Source organism: Etheostoma cragini, chromosome 2, assembly GCF_013103735.1.
Source record: "Etheostoma cragini isolate CJK2018 chromosome 2, CSU_Ecrag_1.0, whole genome shotgun sequence".
NCBI classification, from domain to species: domain Eukaryota; kingdom Metazoa; phylum Chordata; class Actinopteri; order Perciformes; family Percidae; genus Etheostoma; species Etheostoma cragini.
In genome coordinates this window covers 12,115,322-12,135,397 of record NC_048408.1, presented here as the reverse complement: position 1 = coordinate 12,135,397, position 20,076 = coordinate 12,115,322, and the positions used below count along the sequence as shown (strand labels likewise).

At 39.1% G+C, this 20,076-nt stretch overlaps 1 protein-coding gene across 1 annotated transcript; it reads right to left on the bottom strand.

Moving 5' to 3' along the window:
* Nucleotides 1-332: 332 nt before the first annotated feature.
* On the bottom strand, nucleotides 333-19,528 carry zgc:154142 (uncharacterized protein LOC555481 homolog). Its single transcript, XM_034899570.1, has 25 exons — nucleotides 19,187-19,528; nucleotides 16,730-16,860; nucleotides 15,882-15,975; nucleotides 15,156-15,296; nucleotides 14,817-14,914; nucleotides 12,958-13,084; nucleotides 12,443-12,652; nucleotides 11,484-11,699; nucleotides 10,164-10,304; nucleotides 8,901-9,146; nucleotides 8,492-8,677; nucleotides 6,973-7,079; nucleotides 6,637-6,737; nucleotides 5,758-6,035; nucleotides 5,386-5,549; nucleotides 5,020-5,203; nucleotides 4,707-4,925; nucleotides 3,694-3,828; nucleotides 3,351-3,572; nucleotides 3,017-3,199; nucleotides 2,598-2,710; nucleotides 2,413-2,507; nucleotides 1,989-2,278; nucleotides 1,433-1,593; nucleotides 333-852 (listed from the first exon to the last, which is right to left on the bottom strand). Exons 1-25 carry the CDS (start codon nucleotides 19,335-19,337, stop codon nucleotides 655-657), a joined length of 4,191 nt encoding a protein of 1,396 aa, XP_034755461.1. The 5' UTR covers nucleotides 19,338-19,528; the 3' UTR covers nucleotides 333-654.
* Between the last annotated feature and the right edge of the window lie 548 nt (nucleotides 19,529-20,076).

Here is a 20,076-nt window from a genome sequence, read left to right as displayed (position 1 = left end):
ATGATGTTGTCAAAACTGAAGGAGTGCTAAAATATAAATTAATTTAAGGATATATTTTTTATTTTAAAGAATAAAACATGGCTGTAATGCTTACCATAAATTAGTAAATTGAACAATTGCAATTGCATAATAGCATAATTGTAATTATATTATAATTAGACACTTGAATGAATCTTGAATCTGAAATATAGGAAAGCAGAGAAAAAGAATTGCATAGAAAAATATTGCTCCATTTGCAAAAATGCAGCTCTCTAACTGTAGAGATGTAGAATTGTTGGTAAAGATTGATGAAATATTAAATAAAATATTAAAAGTTGTTCTGATACCATTTTCTCACTGTCAGAAATGACGGGAAGTTTAGAGTACAACGGCTTGTTAATGGGGCAATAGTCTCTAAGGTACAACTCTTTACACTAGCTTGGGAACATATATATTCATTTTGGGCTTTCAAAAAGGAATACATAGTTTCCCTACAGGACAGAAATGGACTCATATTTACCCCTAGTTCTGCCAGAGAAGATGCCTTACAGCTTAACAGTGTCAGTCAACATGCTAGCAATACTTAATGGTGAACCGTAAATAAAAAGCTACAATGCCTTTAAACTGAAATCAACAACCATCACTGTCAAAACATTTATTTTTAAGATATGAGCTTCAGTTGGTTTTGCCACTTTCATATTTAAATTTCTTGACGTTGTGATTGATCCAGTCGCTGAAGGCAGAGACGCGGGTGAACACTGAAGGTTTCTTGTCTTTGATGCAGCCCTGCGGTCCAAAGCTGACGATCCCATGTACCTCCCAGGTTGTGTTTATCCCAGAGGCCGCGCAGGTGAAAGGACCTCCAGAGTCACCCTACGGGAGAGCATGATAAGTAAATCACCAAAGATTCACTGCACTGGTAAGATGATGCATTGGTGAACATTTAATGTTGACAGCTCACTATAATTCACTTTAAATTAATCTCTGTTCCCTGGAATTTGCAATGGTCAATCTTTACAAAAAAGGATACAAAGTTTTCTTCAGGGAGGCAAATGTTACTGTTGTGTTTTATGAAGCTCTTCTGACATATTTTTATATGTCAAAAGAGTCTTATAGTGTTGTTCTAAGTTAGTGTTTTTTCTAAATTTCTAATCTTCCCATGTCCCTGCATGCACATTCGCTCATTATGGCAAACAAATGATGTTCCTGTGTTCTTTAACCAATTACTGTACGCTTGAATAGCGCTCAGCCATTTGCGATCAAGGCTGACTGATCACAAACAAAACGGTTTACGTAAAAGACAACCCAATCATGAAAGGCCAGGACACTAACGTAGTGTGTGAGAGAAAACCTTGACGATAATGTCAATAACCAAGTACCCTCCTTGCCTTAAAACATCCCAGAGAATCAATTCTAACCGTTTTTTTTTTTTTTTTTTAATGTGGTCTCTTACCTGGCAGGCTGACTTCAGCTCATCTGGGGACTCATAGCCTGCACAGATCATAGAGTGTTTGAGTGTGTCCCACCAGTAAGCAGGCTTATTGCAGGTCGGGAAGTCAACAATAGGAAGAGCTGCCTGATTTAGCTTCTTCGAGACTTGGGGAAACAGGTTACCTAAGATAGAGATGAGTAAAAAGTAAAAGTTCATTTTGTTTTAGGAGGCATACACACAGAGATACACATTTAAACCAATTTAATCATCCAACTGTCCTAACTGTCCTGATTACCGTCTTTAGTAATCCAGCCAAGGCCTCAGCAAGTTTTGTGCACATGCCAGATCAATTTGATAATGAAATTTCAGATGTCAGATTTTCATAAGTCACAGTAGTCATCATGAAGAACACCAAGCACAATAAAAAAAAGCTACATTTTTCAATTAAAATGAAAAACAGTAAAAGTACCAAACAAAAGATAAAGATACTAATACAATTAAAGTTACTTGTAGTTCCCAGAGTAGCATTATAACTACAGTTCTTTCACATGAAACTGAAATGCACAATCACTTCTACCTTTCTCGTCTCCCCATCCGGTGACAAAGCAGGGTGTCCCAGCAGCCATCACAGCTCCAGGTGTGGGCAGGCAGATGGGGCTGATCTCCCTTGTCATATTGACAGGCTCGGCCAAATGTACCAACGCTATGTCATTGGTGATGTCAGTGCGATCCTGCTCGTAAACAAACCCCTCGTGGCGGATGATACCATCCACCTTGTAGCATTTCTCTGCTGAGGGAACATCCATGGAGGAGTTCATGTGGTGCTTCCCCAAACACATGCGCCAGTAAGAGGGGTTATTCAGTGGGCTGGAAAGCATGAGAAAAGCGTGTGTACATCGTCATTTGGATCCTTGTTATGTAAAATTATAATTATCGCTACTTTCAAGAGCTGAGAGCTTTAAAAATGGCATATACTAAGTGTTTTTGTAGTTATATCTTACAACATGAAACAGTGGGCAGCAGTTAGAATCCAATCTTTGTGGATCAAAGAACCTCCACAACCGTGCATGTAAGGTATGGGAAACATTGGTGAAGCCTGGGGAGGAGAAATATACATTTGTACAAAATAAAAGTTCTCCTCTATGACTGTTAATCAGGCACACATAGAAACAGGAGCTGGCATTACCTGCATGGACACTTGCCAGGGCCAGGAGTGGGGGATTGCCTCCTCCCCATTAACCACCCTTGGGGTGGCTGTACTGGGTGTCACTGCTGGGTTTCCACAATTTACTGGCCAGTCTGGGAAGAGAAAACAATGCAATATAATTATATTTTATATAAGCTATAATTTGTTAAAATGTATTCAACCTGTATTTATACAGGTAGCTTCAGTGGGAGAATCCGTTCAAACTTTAAAATCAGAAATCAGGTGATCCAGTTTCCGATCCCATTATAGTTTATTCAGTCTAAGGAGAGCAACTTGTTATTGTTTTTTTGAATTATTTACCAAGCTCCAATTTGAAACTGGGAACCTCCATGAGATCACCACACACACATTAGAGACTGGCTGCTATGAGTTAGGAGCTGCTGTGAGGCTACACTCACTGATAGTCACTTTGTCCCATGGGTTAGGAGGTGGAGGAGGTAAAGTTGGGAGAACACTGGCATCAGTGGTCCAGTAACCACGGAAACCCGTCTGTTGATTGGCTCCATTACTAAGGAAGCGAATGACGACTGTGTTGCTAGGAATGGTAATGTTGGGTGGAGGGGCAAAGCCGCAGAATCGACCTGCACAACAGACAAGAAGTAAAGAGGTTTTTTTCACCATTGTGCAGGCATTGATACTGATGACAACACAGGAAATAATAATAATAAAAAAATTAAATTAAAAAAAACAGAACATTAAATGGACAGGAGGATCTGTTGTACAATAACAAACCTAGGGTGGTCATGCTTTCTCCATTTAAGATTTCAATGTAGTCCACACAGTTTCCAAACATGTTTGCAGCTTGCAGCTCAAAGTGAGTGAAGCCTACATGGACACTTTTTGCTAAAGGAATGGTGATACGCCATGTACACACAGACTGGGCTTGGTAGTCACTGGGCCAATTGGGAGAGGTGATTTCACCCTGAGCACTGCTGAAGCTCCCTCCACATGGAGCTGTGTGTTTAGGATAGGGAAGAGAGAGAGAAAAAAAGGAGAGGAGAATATGAGATTTATTATATTTGCCTAAAAGCTGTTTCTTCAATGTTATTTTAGGAACACTTTCCTCCTGTCTTACCCTCTGCATAGTCCACTGCCCTCCAGGTGGCAGTAAAGCCTGTGTCCACCACCTTGTCATTGGAGGAGAAGCTGATGTGAAGAGTGTCTCCATCGCTCACCAGGTCTTTAGGGGGTACATGGCTGCAGTGTGTGCCTGAGCAGAAAGAACACGAAAAGAACTTTTAGGGGGACTTTTCTACTTGACTACTTTCTACTTTTATTTTATTTGTATAATTTACATGCACACACAGCATATATAGAGCTACTGTACGGCTGAGACATAGGATATACTGTAAGTGAGACAGCAGTAGGCTCAGAGCTACACCTGCCAGCGTGTTTTTATGCCACTTTAGTGCTTTGTAAAAATCTGTGGGGAAACACACATCTTTTCTAACAAGGTGCAGGCAAACATAAAAAAGAGAATGGGAAAGCTGTAAACTCTATGGTGTTATTAATTTCAACCACTTAGGCAATTTATGAACTGTATATATATATATAATGTTTTGCAGTGGTTGACTAAAGGTAATTTAAATATGTAATGTGATAAGGGTGTTCCTTCAAAAGAGAATCCTCCGCTCAGCAAACCTTCCCTGAATAAAAGGTAAAATAAAAACTAAAATAAAAACTAAAATAAAAAATATATAATAATAATATGTATATTTACTTAGACGACAAAGCCGACAGACACAAGTTTTAGCCATCTTAGCAGCATGGCTACATGGATGGCAAGGTTGGTTGGTCCACCACCACTTTGGTCCAGGCTAAACATTGTCTATCAGATGGAATACCATTACATTTGTAAAGACAATTATTGTCTCGTGAGGATGAATGCTTCCAACTTTGTTGTTTCTCTGACCGTATCTATAGCACCACCATGAGGTTGATATTTGTGGTTCAAAGTAAAACAGTATGTCATTTACACATAGTAATAAACTGCAGTAACTGCAATGTAACATAAAGCAAACTAATCACATCAGTGATTGAGCAAATACATATTCAGCTGAGAGAAAAAGGAGGCAGATATTCATATACCTAGATTTCCTATTCTGTCTGTGAGCCGGACTTTATCATTCATGCACAGCTGACTCTCCTCCAGGGAGAAATTGTGGAAACGGAGGTGGACCAGTTTGCCAAGGGGTGCCCGGATGTTCCACTGGCAGCGGGCTCTGTTGTTGTAGCTGCCAGGGTAACCCATAGAGGACACAATGCCACCTGTGCCAGTCAAGTCCTTTGGCCCTCCGCAGCCTGATGCTACACGGGGAGGAAAGAAGGAGAAACCAGCAATAGATATTAGTACTACATATTTAGTTTGTGATGGGTCAGAGTAGACCAGCTGGATTCATACTGTGCTCATTGTAGATGTCTCTGCGGATGACATTTTTGATCCAGGGGAGGTAGGCAGAGGAGCGGGTGAATACGGAGGGCTTCTTATTCATGATGCATCCAATAGGCCCAAAGCTGGTTATACCATGAACTTCCCAAAGACCACTGGGGCTATCCTGACACACCAGAGGACCACCTGAATCTCCCTGTTAAAGTCACAAATCAACATCCAAAACACCATTAGCATTTTGTCAAATATCATCTGTGTAAAGTAAGATGCAAAAACCTTCATCTCATTAATAACCAGAATGGTTTAAATCTATTATATGTATATATATATATTATAATATATTATTATCATCTATTAGTACGGTAGGATTTGTTTGACCTGACAGACAGACTTGAGCTCATCAGGCAGGGTATAACCACAGCAGATCATGGAGGTCTTGACCTGGAACCACCAATAATCCATCCTCTTGCAGGTATCATACGGCACAACAGGCAGGGCGACCTGGTTAAGGGCCTCTGCAACTTTAGCATTCAATGAATCACCTGACAATCATAAAAACAATTTAGATTGTTACAAAAATATCAACTTGACACACAGAGGAGCATAAACATAGGAGGTAGTTGTAGAGTAAGTCCAGCAGGGTGCATGCAAACTATGCAACAATTCATTTTCAACCCTATTATGTGAATGTCTCCTGAGGTGGTGCATTATTTTATTATTTTAATTTTAAACATTAAACAGAAACAGCACCAGTCTCATCTCCCCAGCCAGTGGCGTAGCACTTCCTGCCTGCAGGTAGGACTTCCTCTTCAGAGGGAAGGCAGGCGTACAAAATCTCATCACTGGGCATCACCTCCCCGTCCAATCTGACCAGGGCAATGTCAAACTCCACCGTGGGCACTGTGGGATACTTGAAGCCCTCATGGCGATAGATACCAGACACATTAAAGCAGTATTCACTCGACTCTGTGTAGGTCAGGTTGTGTTTGCCGAGGCACATGCGCCAACGCTGCAGCTCATCGGCATAGCTGGGTAAGAAATCAGGAGATTAATCAGTAATAATACCTCAGTTTACAGTTAACACACAGGCCGCCTCGAGATAACATTTCAATGGACAAATAAAATTGTGTGATGTATTGATTGATTGATTGATTGACATGCATGTCACTGTTACTGTGCAATATAAAACACCTCTAGTTTGACCAAAAAAACTACATTGATACCATAACCATACACAGCTTATTCTGAATTATCTGTGGTTCACAACCTTTATACGTATTTGCTCACAGCAGAATACAGTATAGTGCACAGGCTCCTCCGTGCAGCAGCATCTCTCTCCACTGTAGACCATTAGCCGAGGCGCTGAGGCATCCCTAACAAAGCATTGCTTTTGCACTAGAACAAGCCCATGGAGGTAAAATCCCAGACCCTAACAACTGCCTTCTGAGAATATGCAAACTTTGAGAAAACTTTGCAGAAAAAAGTTGCAGTAATCCAGAATTACTTTATTGTACAAAGCTCTTTGTTGTCAAAGTTGTTAAAAAAATGACTTAAGCAACTAACATTTCTAAAATAAAAATGTTAATTTTATACATACTGTATGTGAGGAAGATCAAACTGAATATTTACTTTATGAAGCAGTGGGCTGCTGTAAGTACCCAGTTCTTGTGAATAAGAGTACCACCACAGGTATGGAAGAATGTTGGTTCTGGACGACTGGCCGGCCAGACCTGAAACAAACACACACCGAGAAGCAGAGAAGAAGTCCTTAGAGATATTTGCATACGCATCATTGAAGACACAATGTACTGATCAGTTTTTGAAAGCGTACGTCAGTTATTAATATGAGATATAGAAAGGAGAGATGAGGATAGTAAAGATGACTTGCCCTTTTGCTATCACTTATATGTTATGCTGTAAATTAATCTTTATGTGAATTCTCTACAATTAGTGGTAGTCTCTTACTTGCATGGACACTTGCCAGGGCCAGGAGTGTGGCGTGGCAGCCTCTCCGTTCACAATGCGCGACACAACAGGAGGAATGGCTGGTTTCCCACATGTACTTGGCCAGTCTAGGGAATAGGGGAAAATAAACATTGTAATCAATCCTGCGTCTGGTTGTCTGTGCATGTATTCATTTGTTTGGGGTTTTGTTTGTGTATAAACAAAGCCTGAATATACAGTACATATCTGCAGCTTACAGATAGGCCCGGGTGTTGCAGGGCTTTGAATTACTGGCACTTATGCTTTCATTATAAGCTGTCATTAATAATTTTTTAAATAGCACCATACTGCTGCCGCAAAAAAACTATTGGTCATCAACCAGACTTTACAGAAAAATCTCTTTTTTCAGGCCAGAGTCCTTGACAACATCAGTAAACCTTAAAGACATACATTTTTTGGGGTCGTCCGAGGAGTTGACATTAAATTGTCCCAGTCAGTCTTACAGCATGACACATTTTGTCCCTTTACATCTCACTCTCTCTTTGTCTTCCTTCGCTCAGCACATAAGGCTGGGCTGGTCAGAAGCTGGATGGAAACACACCCCAGAGGCAGCAGAGTTCATCTGTAAAACTCTATTTCAGCAATTGGCTTGGCAAGCACCCGGGGCTCATCGCTGAGCAAAGAATGAGGAACGGGTGACAAGCAAAGAAAGAAAAGTGAAGCACTTGGCCACATTGCATTGTGTTCTCAGCACATCATGTCACCTTGTTTAACTGCACACATAGGCAGAGCAAGGGGGAAATGAGATTTAGGGTGTGAAGGGGTGAGGTTGGAAGGAAGCATGAATCAGATGAATAGAAGGCTGGCTTCTGAAACTAATGTTTGTCATTGGGACCGTTTATTGCTCTGCTAACCTAAAGAAATTGCATGATGTGGCTAAAGAGATCAAGAAACCCAAGATATCAGATATAAATGAATAGTTCAGTCCATTTAATGTCAAACAGTTAGGAAAAATGAACACTACAATTTCCTAGAATCCCAGGTCATTGCTTAAAATGACCTGCTGTGTCTAACCAACAGGCCCAACCTTAAAGGGATTACGTGTACATTGATATAAAAAAGCATGGATGGCAAGGTTGGGTGGTCCACTACCACTTTGGTCCAGGCTAGACATTGTCTAGTAGATGGAATACCATTACATTTGTAAAGACATTTATTGTCTCGTGAGGATGAATGCTTCCAACTTTGTTGTTTCTCTGACCGTATCTATAGCACCACCATGAGGTTGATATTTGTGGGTCAAAGTAAATTGAAGTAGAGTAAACTTGCATTTTTTGTGTTGCATTGTCACCTGATAACAGTGTTGAATTAAATACTGAAATGGTTGAATAATTGTGTCAGCACTTAATGTTAAAGCTACATTCATAAAAATGTGTCCACTTGGGGGAAATTTAAAAGCTGAAAACACAATGTCTTGTTTATATATTATTGCCCTGTAAAGTTGTTATTGCAAATGTTTCAAATGAAATAGATACTCCACCTATGGGGATGCTGTCCCAGGGGTTGGGCTGAACAGGTGGCTCAGTGGGACCAGGCAAACTGGGGTTTGTTGTCCAGTAGGCCCTGAAGCCTTTGGACTCAGTAAACAAGTCTGTATGGAAGTTTAGCACCAGCCTACTGCCTCTTGTCTGGATGGTAGGAGGCAGGTTAGTCCCACAAAATGGACCTAAGATGTGTTAAAAGAATTTGTTGTCCATAATAAATAAAGTGACATAGATGCTATGCATGTACTAGTGCAGATACAGAAACTGTTTTTTAAATTTACATTATAATGGGGTCAATAGATATAATAATATAATAGATATGTGACTGCTTTTCCAATGTGATCGATTATCATGAAAAATATAAATGGTTAAAGAATCATGTAGTAATTCCACAAAGAAACTTACCGTGCGTTTGAAGCAGTGCATTAGTCAAACTATTGATCTCGTACACTTTTATGTTATCATAGCATTTGGATGTGAAGATGTCTTTTGCTTCTAGGTCAAAGTGGGTGAAATACAGTGTGATCTTCTTCCCCAAAGGCAAAGCAATGTTCCACATGCACTCGCTGTTAGCTTTGTAGTTCATAGGCCAGTTCTGGGACGTAATAACTCCCGTTTCCTCTGTGGAAGACATGCCACAGCCCTGGATTTCTAAAAAAGGAAGAGGGAGTGATTGATGCATGATCATAGTTAGATAAGAGTAGACGAGTTACAGTATCTGCCCGTGGAAAGAGGGAGTCTTGAGGAGTTTATCTCATCATGAAAATATGTAAACATACTAGCAGCCTAATCTGTATCTGCTTGTTTCCATTTTTACTCATTTAGTTGTTGCTGATATACATGCAGAATAAAAAGTAACAAAGAAGCATTTCTGGGCATTAACATGGGCAGTGAAGGTAACTTAATACTACTACTTATTACTATTTATTCAAGTACTCATGTCCTTAATAGACTTTATATAGTTGTTAGATATTTGTACTTTAATTGTTTTGTATGGTCATTTATTGGCTCTGCACTCCCTTACATGTTTTCTATGATAAAATGTTTCATATACAGAATACTCAACTAATACAAAATGATTGATATTGTTATAGATTAGACTGTACAACTGTGTGATAGTTGAAAGCTGCACATTGACCATCAACTACATGACAATGCCTGTATCATTTAATATATATGTCAAAACTCCATTCTGTGTTATTAGTAATTTTGATACACATACATTATGCTGATAATTATTGTGAATTTTATTCACAATAAAAAGTCAAAAGCAGGAGGTTTTCTTGCAATTGAGTACAGAATTTCTGCACTGTTGTATTGCTACTTTATAGATTTATAGATTGATAAACATGTATATCTCTAATAGACTTCCTTCACCTCTGCACATGGGGTCTCAAGTCAATTTTGTTTGTGATAATGACGATAAAGAAAAAGATAAAGACGTTTTTATCTTGCTTTTTATGTTTCACATTGTACTCTGGCCTGTGCTTTTTACAGAGTTGAGAGTTCACACTGCTTCTGCAATGACTGTGTTGTTTTTGTGAATATGTGACAGAGGAGTGAGATGTTTTATTATTAGCCTAATGAGGTGTTGAGTGCCTCCGGTGTGAGTGTGTTCCTGTGTGTTTCTGTGTGTGTATTGTGTGCACATGCGTGTCCTTGATATACCTGCAATATCCTCAGGATAGACAACTTCCCACCTGGCAGAGAACCCTCTGTCTGTGAGTCGACTGTCGGACTGGAAGGTGACAAATATTGTGTCACTGGCACTGACCACCACAGGGGGAAGGATGTAGCCACAGTGTGTGCCTGAGGGAGAGGGAGAGGAAAGTTGGAAGTAAAAGATGTTAGGTAAATGGTAAATGGAGAGAGCAGAGTCAGGAAGGGGGGATGGTTCAATGACAGATGAGAGGAGAGAGTGGTAATTTCTGTAAGGACTATTGAGTGTGAGGGAGGCTGAGTGCGTCAGGTGTGGGTAGTTGTTGATGGATGGGGATGCTAAAACTCTAACAACTGAAGGTGACTTTACTGTCTGTGAGCGTGACTTCATCAACACACTGTGTTCAGCCCAAAAGCCTATGAACCCATAAGATAGCACAAACCGGTATTGTTTCTTTCATACATTTAATGCTATTAAAATTATTAAAACTCGGCTAATTTGTGCAGCGTAATCAACCCCTTAGCTAACATTAGCCACAATTAGCATCTGGTCATGCCAGACATAATAAGGATAAGGAGTGTGTTAATATTATCTATGATGCATTTATTTTCTTATGATATTAAGTTTTAATTGGCAAAAGGAATACTGTGTTCTTTCTTCTTTTATAAATTACAAATCCTACTTTAAGGGATCTTTAAAGTTAAGACTTATCAGGTTATTAAAACAGACGTTTAGCTGCTTTTCATTTATCAGCATTTTGCATATATACAAACCCCCTGAAATAACAGGACGTACCAATCTCCTCACCAACTGTATTTGTGTGTTTGTACCTCAATGCGTTAGTTCTTGAGCTACTAAGCTAACTAAGCAACACATAAATGGAGGTAATTTTAAGTTTAGCTTTAGCTAGATTCTTTGCAAAGGAGACCCTAATTAACAGCAGCAGGGCCAGATATTGAGCTATACTGTAGTAGTCAAATATTTAAGTCCTCATATTTAATAACTTATATGGTCTAAGCAGAAGCATATTAATTGCCTGTTATTGTGCTTGTGTGCTGTGCATGTCTTGGTTTCTGACGACCAAAATTCAAAATCAAAGAAGATGGGGAGTTCATAACCTTTACTTCATAGAGGCTGCTATTCCGGCTCCACAAGATACAGTAATGGCCCCAAAAAAGCTGGTAATTTCTAAGATGATCTCATATGTATTTAGGAGTCAAAACACTAAGTTAAAGGCACACAGATATGTAGAATGAAAAACTTGGACAAGATTAATTAATTAAAGGATAACAAAAACATGAATTATTGTAAAAGAGTAAAATATTCACCTAAAGTTCTGTAAATATCTGAGATGACCAGTTTGTCCTCCTTGCATTGTCCAGTCTCTCCTGTGATGGCCATGTCAGTGATCTGCAGTTTAACCAGGAATCCTTTGGGCACAGATATCTTCCAGGAGATTTGTTGATGAGCAGGATATGGATTTGGGAATCCCAAGGACTGGATCACTCCTTTATGCCCATTAAGGATTATTGGAACACCACCTCCTGCCCAATAACAGACAACAAAAGCTGTGTTTTCTGTTCGTCGGAGCTCCATTTATTTTTTCTGTTTTTCCCCCACTCCATTTAGTTTGTTCTATTCCTTTTTTTAATTGATGGACACAAGTTTGCTTTGATAGAATACTGAACCCTGAACAGGTTTATAACATAGCCTAGTGCCTTATTTGGCCACCAGAGAGAACTGGTCTGTCTGCCAATAGCTTTAGTAAAGTGATAAATAGATAAACCTCCAGGGGGATCTCCCCACTCCTACACGCAGTGTTGTATTCATCCTTATTTGGTGGCTGTCACTCGAAGAAAAGATGCATGGGGAGGCATGACAGTTATGTTAGATGTATCAACAAGCTCTCATTGGCCAGGAAACGACCCTCATAGATCATTAGAGAACACATGTAATATTATTGTGCATCAATATTAACTGTCAAGAGATAACTAATTTGGCAGTCTGATAAATAGCTCTTAGTGAAAAAAATGAGGGTGGTTATGGAAATCTTTCTTGGGAAACTGGTTCAGCTACATTGATATTGATGCTGTTATTTGCTAGTAAAAGAAATCAAATATACCTGCTATATTTTAAATTAAAATAGAAACACGTAGGCGAGGGTAGGTCGGCTGAAAAAAGTAAATAAAATCAAACTGTCATTGAAGTATTTGTAAATATAGATGGATGGTTTATTTCAAGAGTACAAGAGGGACATTAAACAGAAAGGTTTGGAGCAAATGCTTACCAGAAGATGTGGGAGGTGGAGAGGTTTGTGTGGTGGGTCTGGGTGTGGGGGTTGATGTTGTTGTGGAGGGAGTAACAGGTGGAAGGCTGGCCTTGGTGTAAGTTGCTCTGAATCCTTTGGAAGTCAAACTGTTGTCGGATTTGAAGCGGACCACCATTGTGTTGCGACTAGACTCCACCGGCTTTGGCACCTTCCCGCCACAGAATTTACCTTTCATGGGTTATATGTATATACGTGAGAATTGAGCAATAACAGTAACACCCCCAAATTTCAATTTAGATAGTTGACAATTAATCAGTGCTGCTTTAACAATGAAGTCTCTGCAGACAGACTTATATTCATTAAATTTAAAATAGACTCCAGAACCTCTGTTCATTGTACAATTTCTCAAACTTTTAATTGAGCTCATCTTTTATTCATTGGTAATGTTGAACAAAGGCCACAGTCTATTCTGAAATTCCATCCCTTACCATTATGATGGTTTACCCAGCATTGACATAAACTAAACCCCTTACTGAATGAAGACGAGCCGGCCGTGTGTCCATCGTAAACCTGAACAAAGTCTCCACAGACCGCAGGGACCAGGTCAAAGGAAGTAAATGTCAGTCGAACCCTCTCGCCTTCAGGCACCGTGATTCTCCACTGATCCAACATAGAAATAAAACATGCACACACACAGACACACATACACACACAGACACACATACACACACACACAAATACACACACACACACACACACACACACACTTCCCCAAATCATTTTGGATCCTCATGGTTGCATTGTGCATTGCATTTGACACACTCTCACTCATAACTATTTTTTTTTATCACTGATCTGCTCTTGTTTGGACAGCTGGTGATCTGTCAAGCTAAACCAAACCAAGATTAAATCATGATGACAGCCAAATGACACCATATGACTCCAAGTCCAAACCCAGCGTGCAAACCTTGACACATACTCTGATTAAATTAGATGCATTAATCACAGATCAAGATCACAAATGCTGTCAAGATTGAATGTGTTGAGCTTTGTTTTGAGGTACATATGCATAGCTAATAGATTTACTTTGAGATGCTAATCTGAAATCTGAAATCTTTAGGTTTGTTTAGGACCACATGCTAATCAATAATAACAAACTGTGTTCCACATTAAAGTAAATGTAATATGATAGTATTGAGGACATCTTTTTTGTTTTGAGTTGCTGTTAATTCACAACTCAATTCTCTAGAAAAAACTGAAAAAAACTCTTTAACTCATTTGTTTTTCTCAAACTGATCTTCTTTTGTGATCAGTAGATTTTTTTGCATAGATTTATAACTGACAGAAGTTTAAACCTGAATTCACCTCATCTGTGTACTTTAGTTAAGGTACAACCATAAATGTTAAAAAAGGTAGCCCTTATGTTAAATTAAAAGCACAACATTGCAATCTGCAACCACCCTGAAATTAATTGATGAATTCTTCAATCCAATGACTAAGAGTAACAGTTAAATTAGATACTGTATGTAATGCTTTTATGTAATTAAACAAGGAAAAACACCTGGTTAACTGAAATAGACATATTTCTCACATATCTGAAACTAATAAAATTCATAGAAATAGTGCATTCACATGCTCCTCTGACAACCAACATCAAACAAACATGTACCTCTTTCCGGCTTGTTTTTGATATGATGTCAACCGGGCAAGTCGTGTACCCAAATGTTTTAACAATTTTGCAGATTGTTGTTGAGGGGACCTAAGGTTCACATGAATTTTCCCAATCATGAACTAATTATTCAGATTATTCCAACAACACATGAATGCTGCATGAGCAATAAAGACCTGCAAAACATATTTTTCTTAGTCTGATACAGGATAGCAATGTCTACTAATGTCTGTGTATTAAGTCTTAAGCAGGAGTTAGCTTAGCAATTTGCTTAGCTCGTGAATGTGAGTGCGTCAGATGCCGAAGGCCGTGACAAAGCGTCGGTATTTGACGAGTTGGGGAATGGTTTTTGAGAGCCGTGGAGGCAATCACAGACCACTACTTTTAGTATTTCAAGAACAGCACTTTAAATATTAATTTCCAGTCTGTTGTGTGCATCATGATGTAAATTGGATTGACTCCCGGATAGTTCTAAATGTCACTTAAGCAGGAAAAAGCCTAGTCTTGAGACCAGGGTCAAGAAAAGTTGACACAGAAAAATAGGAAAAATGCATTAAACATACTAAGTTAAAATACTAGATTAAAATAAAAAGTGAATTGAGATAAAATAAAAGTTGTACACTACAACCTAACATTCTCAGATAAGGATCAGAAAAAAAATGTAAATGTTACCATGTAGCTGTCACATTTGCTTTGATTGTGTCACCTTGCTCATGTGTGTACCTGGTAGAGTGCTCCATTCATGTAGTTCTGCTCTGGAAAGCTGGGGGTCATCAGTTCCCCCTGGTCACCTTGGAGGAAGCCACCAGCTCCGGCTATTTCTGTCAGCAGTAATGGAGGACACTTCAGTTCCACAAATCTCAACAATACCCGCAATACACCAGTCTACCCCCACCTACCCACCCCCTTTTCCTTTCCCTTCTCCTACATCTCTCTTCATCCAGCATCTGTTTCCATAACATTTACTTTAGGTTATTCATATACTTATAAAACCGACATCCAGCATAATGTCAGAGCCAAGACAATTTTGTTGCTGAAATGGATTTCCACTCATCATCTTACCTGGTGAAAGCTCTGGAGCAACAGCTTTGTAATGAGCCTTGAATCCTTGGTCTGTTTTTCTGTCATTGGTGTCGAAGTGAACTGTCAGGCGGTTTGTAAGTGACACCAGCGGCTTTGGTTTTGTGTAGCCACAATATTTACCTACAAATTATGTAGAAAGAGACAATACAATTGTGCACAGCTTATTCATCTGCAACGTTAATCTAAAAAGAAGTGACATGTAGTTGGCTTGTTAGCATTAGAACCTCTTCATGAATTGACTGATAATATTACTTGTTGGAAAGTCAAACAACTACAGAGACACTGAAAGACTGACATAGGGACAACTGACATAGGACCTACATGGCTGTAGGATAATTAGAGTTACAAATAACAGCTATTTATCAATATTATTTAATAATAGAATATTTAAAGTTGTTTATTTGCAGTGGGCCAACAGGACTGTGTGGCTCACTAGCTGAGTCTGCCCATGGATGGATGGGCTGATTTGGACATGCCACTGCATGCTCAAAGAGCTGGTGTGTTTATGTCCATATCAGTGTGTTTGTGTGCTCTATCTATCTATCTATCTATCTATCTATCTATCTATCTATCTATCTATCTATCTATCTATCTATCTATCTATCTATCTATCTATCTATCTATCTATCTATCTATCTATCTATCTATCTATCTACAGTATGCATCCTTTTCCCCCTTAGTTTGGACTTAAAGAAGGATTGTTACCAATGATTCCCAGAGAGTCTCGCAGTGTGATGAAGTCGGACGTGCAGAGCTGGTTTTCCTCCAAAGCAAACTCTTCAAACCACAGTTGGACCACCTGCAACAGAAACATGCAGAGGTGTTTTGTCTTTTTCAAATCTGAGAAGTTGATAAGAGAGACGGACTGCTGACAGGGAAGGGGAGAGATGCTCAGTGTGAGATGTGAGTGCATGCATGTGTACACATAAGAGACTATATGTAAACTGTGTCTGTGTGCACATAGGTATGCACATGCAAGTGTGGGCCTCTGTAAGTATATTCACTCGTGTCTAAAAATAACAAAAGGAAGATAGAGACATAAAGGCCCAAAGAGAACAGCAGCCACTGCAAGGAGGCAGCCATGCAAACAGAGAAAGCCAAATCAAGGATTTAGTTTTCCCTGTGGGTGTGGAGAGAAGAGCTGAGTAGAATGAAGGAGGCAAGCAGCCATCTGTCTGTGACGCTGCCACTGCATTCATCCCAGCTGTTCTCCACTGCTTGGCCTAACATAAGACGTTTCCCCAACAGTAACAAACTCTACTGATTAAATACCAGGCCAAAACACCATAAAATACCCTGTCTGAAATAGAGAATAGGTGAATTGTTTTGTTCTGCTCTGTCTTGAAAAGAAGAGACACAAAAAATGTGTTGGAAGTGGTTTTCAAGGGAAAATTATTTTTGGGCTATTCCAGAGTAATGGTAGTCTTCTCCTTAAGTAACATTTTGATTTAGTCAATCGGTCAGTATTTATTCAGCATTTTTAAAATTTTCCATGAAGAGTTTAAAGGGAACTGTAACTATAGATTTTCACAAGCCATGGGGAGCCATGTCACCTTTTCAGGTGTCACTGTGATGTGCCAGGTGCAACTCTTTCCATTGTCGTAGCTACTAGGGTAGTTAAAGCTGGTGAAGGTGCCTGAGTCTCCAGACAGCTCCAGAGGACCCCCACACCCGGAGTCCTGCCCTGGAAATGAATGACAGAGGAGGACAACTGTTACTGTGTTATGTACTTGTAAATTGTAGCAAAAATCCAAAAAACAGTCAGAAAAACAGTCAGTATCTGGTGTTAGGGTTAGAAATAGGGTTCATCCGTGAAGAGAACACGTCTCCAAAGTGCCAGACGCTATCGAAGGTGAGCATCTCTCAAGTCGGTCATGACGACAAACTGCAGTCAGGTTAAGAGAAGGAGAGAGAGAGAGAGAGAGAGAGAGAGAGAGAGAGAGAGAGAGAGAGAGAGAGAGAGAGAGAGAGAGAGAGAGAGGAATGAACCTTAACCCTTTTCCTAACCTAAACATAACCCTGACCATAACTCCAGATACTGACATTGTGGCATCATTGGGCAGAAATTCTAAAATAACCTTTCAGGATATTATTATTCAAGTGGTCTGACAAAATGCTAGACTTCTGCACCTCCTCTTTTCTCTGTTTTTAGGCTTGAGAAAACCTAGCCTGTGCCAGGTGATTTTTGCCAACCACAGGTCGTTTCAGAGAGAGGGCGTTCCACGTTTCTTTAGATGTTGATAGCTTCTATGGCAGAAAAACCTGCAGAAAAAGTTGCTATAATTCCAGCATAGGCAACAACTGCCTACACTGCAAAGCAACCCCAAAAATTAAGACAGACCTTTCAAAAAGAGAGTCTAAAAGAAAGTCTGACGTTAAACGCAAAAAAATATGTCAGTATCAGAAAGGTTTTTCAGAGAAGTTTTTCCATTGCAAAAGGCTCAAGGCGCAGCTAATTGAAATTAATGATTACGTAGAGCCTTGAATCACAGAATGTCATCAGAAAGGGCTTTACAGGCCCACAAGTATACAAAGGAAACAGGACAACATCGGGATCACAATGAGAATTATAAGGATTGAAATGAATGACTGGTACTTGTACAGGTTACTGTATAAAGCTTGTGCATATGTCCGTGCCTGTGTGGTGTGAGGGGCTTAGCACAAAGAGGGGAGGGTTGCAGGAGGAGAGCTGTATTTACAAATTCTGGCGGGCTTTTATGTATTTTCCAGAAAACTACTGTCTCCAATTTTACTTATTGGACAAATTAACATTTTGACCAGATGATGGCTCCATATGAAAAGTAAAGTATGTAGCTTGGCTAAAAACATCATTTTAATGTTAAATTATTAAAATACAAACAACAACACTACAGGTTAGAATTAACAACTAAAAAACACCTAATGGTATCTGCAGTGACAAATTATAATCAATTGAGATGCCTTGGTAACAGCATTAATTATACTGTATGCCATCAGCAGTAAAGATATGCTCTCTGTTGTGGCTGGAGCAGCTTTTGTTTGGAAGACTGGAGCCCTGTTGTGTATAAAACAACCAAATAACTGGAATATGTTTTGGCATTTTGGCAGAACATGACCGTCAAAATAATTACGTCGTTCGTTTTTTGTAAAACAAGCCATCTCATTTTGGGAGCAATGATCCATTTTATGCATGTCATAAAGCTAGACTCAAACAGTGAATGAATAAATAAATAAATAACACAGACCAAGTTACAACGGTGTGTCAGTCCTCACTTCTCATTGCACGTTCTATCTCCTAACACACGTGACTCAAAGACCTTTATGCAGGTGAACAATGTGTGCTAGAAGGAAAACCGGTGGATCACCACAGTCATCATAATTAATCCTCTGGGGACCATGAAAATGTCATGGTGACACATTTTTACCACACAAGAATTAATAACTCTCTGTTGGCTCCATTTTTAAATCACCGACAGGTAGATTTTTACTTGTTGGTATATATTTAACTATAAGAGTTTTAAGAGCTACTTATTCAGTGTATTTAAAAAAAATAAACTTAAGATATGTGTGCCTTTGGTATAATTTCCTAAACTGTTCACATTTTAAACATTTCCAAATCTCCATGCAGATCATCCTTTGCTTCACAGTCAAATTATGAAAAAAACCCTGCTGCAGTCAATATAATTGACAGTGAAAAAACACTGATCGTAAAATTTGTCATCAATCAAAAAAAACTTCAGGTCCAATTTGACAACAGTGTTTTCAGCGTTACTCAGTCACTGATGCAGTTGTGGCCTCTGGGCGCTCTCACTTTGGACTCTTAACTGTCTTGTCTTGTCTAACAGCTGACAGAGATGATACAGAGATGTGAATGCATGCTCTGACACCTCTATACACAATACAAACATTATCATTCCACTAGTGTCATATAGTTAGTAAGTTGAAAAGTGTCATTTAATTATGTATATATACATGATAGCAAGAATATTGCAGCCTGTTTTAAAATAAAGTATCTGTTGGTACACACTCACCTTCTGCATGAGTAGAAGAGACAGCTTTCTCTGTGAAGTAGATGACCACAAGGCCGATGCAGACGCCAGTCATGGCCACGAACAGAAATATCAGAAACCTTTCCAGGGTGCTCATACCCATGGACCGACTACGACCCTTCTCCACATCCATTTTCCCCACAGCAGAGGAAAATGCACCGCACTGTGCCTTATCCAACAATTCACCAACTTATTATCAACAATTATCTGAACAGCACAGATGAACCTTGAGCTTTTCAGATGTGGTATAGCAGCCTGAGAGTGGCTGGATGTGAAGAGCCATAAATCATACATTATCATAACTACAAGTTAATGAGTGATAGAAAGTAGAAAGATTTAAATCAGCCTTGACCAGAGATTGTGAGAATTCTGAGTTGATGTCCTCATTGGATTTGTATTTGTTTGTTGGGAATTTGTGGGTTCAAGCAACCTGGTGTTGCAGTCATTTTAGACTAAATGTTTAAATTTGACTACTTTCTGGCAAACAAAACAATGCATTAATAAGGTTTTATCGTTTCATCCCCCAGAACTTTAACCTTGGTAATATGGCTGTGTTCATAGAAAACACCATTTATTGATCAATTAAACATACAACTGGCCATCAACTAAAACAGTAAAGTTGAGGGCTTTACAGCTAAACAATGAGCTAAAACTCACTATAATGTACATTATTACACTATATCCATTATTTATTGTTTTCAAATAATGTAAGAATTTAAATTTTTTTTTCCTCCTCTGGTTTGTTTCAGCAATCTAAAGTTCTGAAACATTCCCTAGTTAGATGTTCAAATGGGGAAATACAATTTACAGAAATTAGCCTATTAAAAAAATAGGTACACTATGGATATGTCTATCCAATGGATTCCTTTCAC

Excerpts from the sequence above, each read along its gene's own strand:
- zgc:154142 (XM_034899570.1), bottom strand. The coding sequence starts at position 19,337 with ATGGATGTGGAGAAGGGTCGTAGTCGGTCCATGGGTATGAGCACCCTG. Across the intron at positions 2,711-3,016 it reads ATGGGACAAAGTGACTATCA|ACTGGCCAGTAAATTGTGGA; the intron begins GTGAGTGTAGCC and ends TTCTCTTCCCAG. Across the intron at positions 853-1,432 it reads AGCTGAAGTCAGCCTGCCAG|GGTGACTCTGGAGGTCCTTT; the intron begins GTAAGAGACCAC and ends GCTCTCCCGTAG.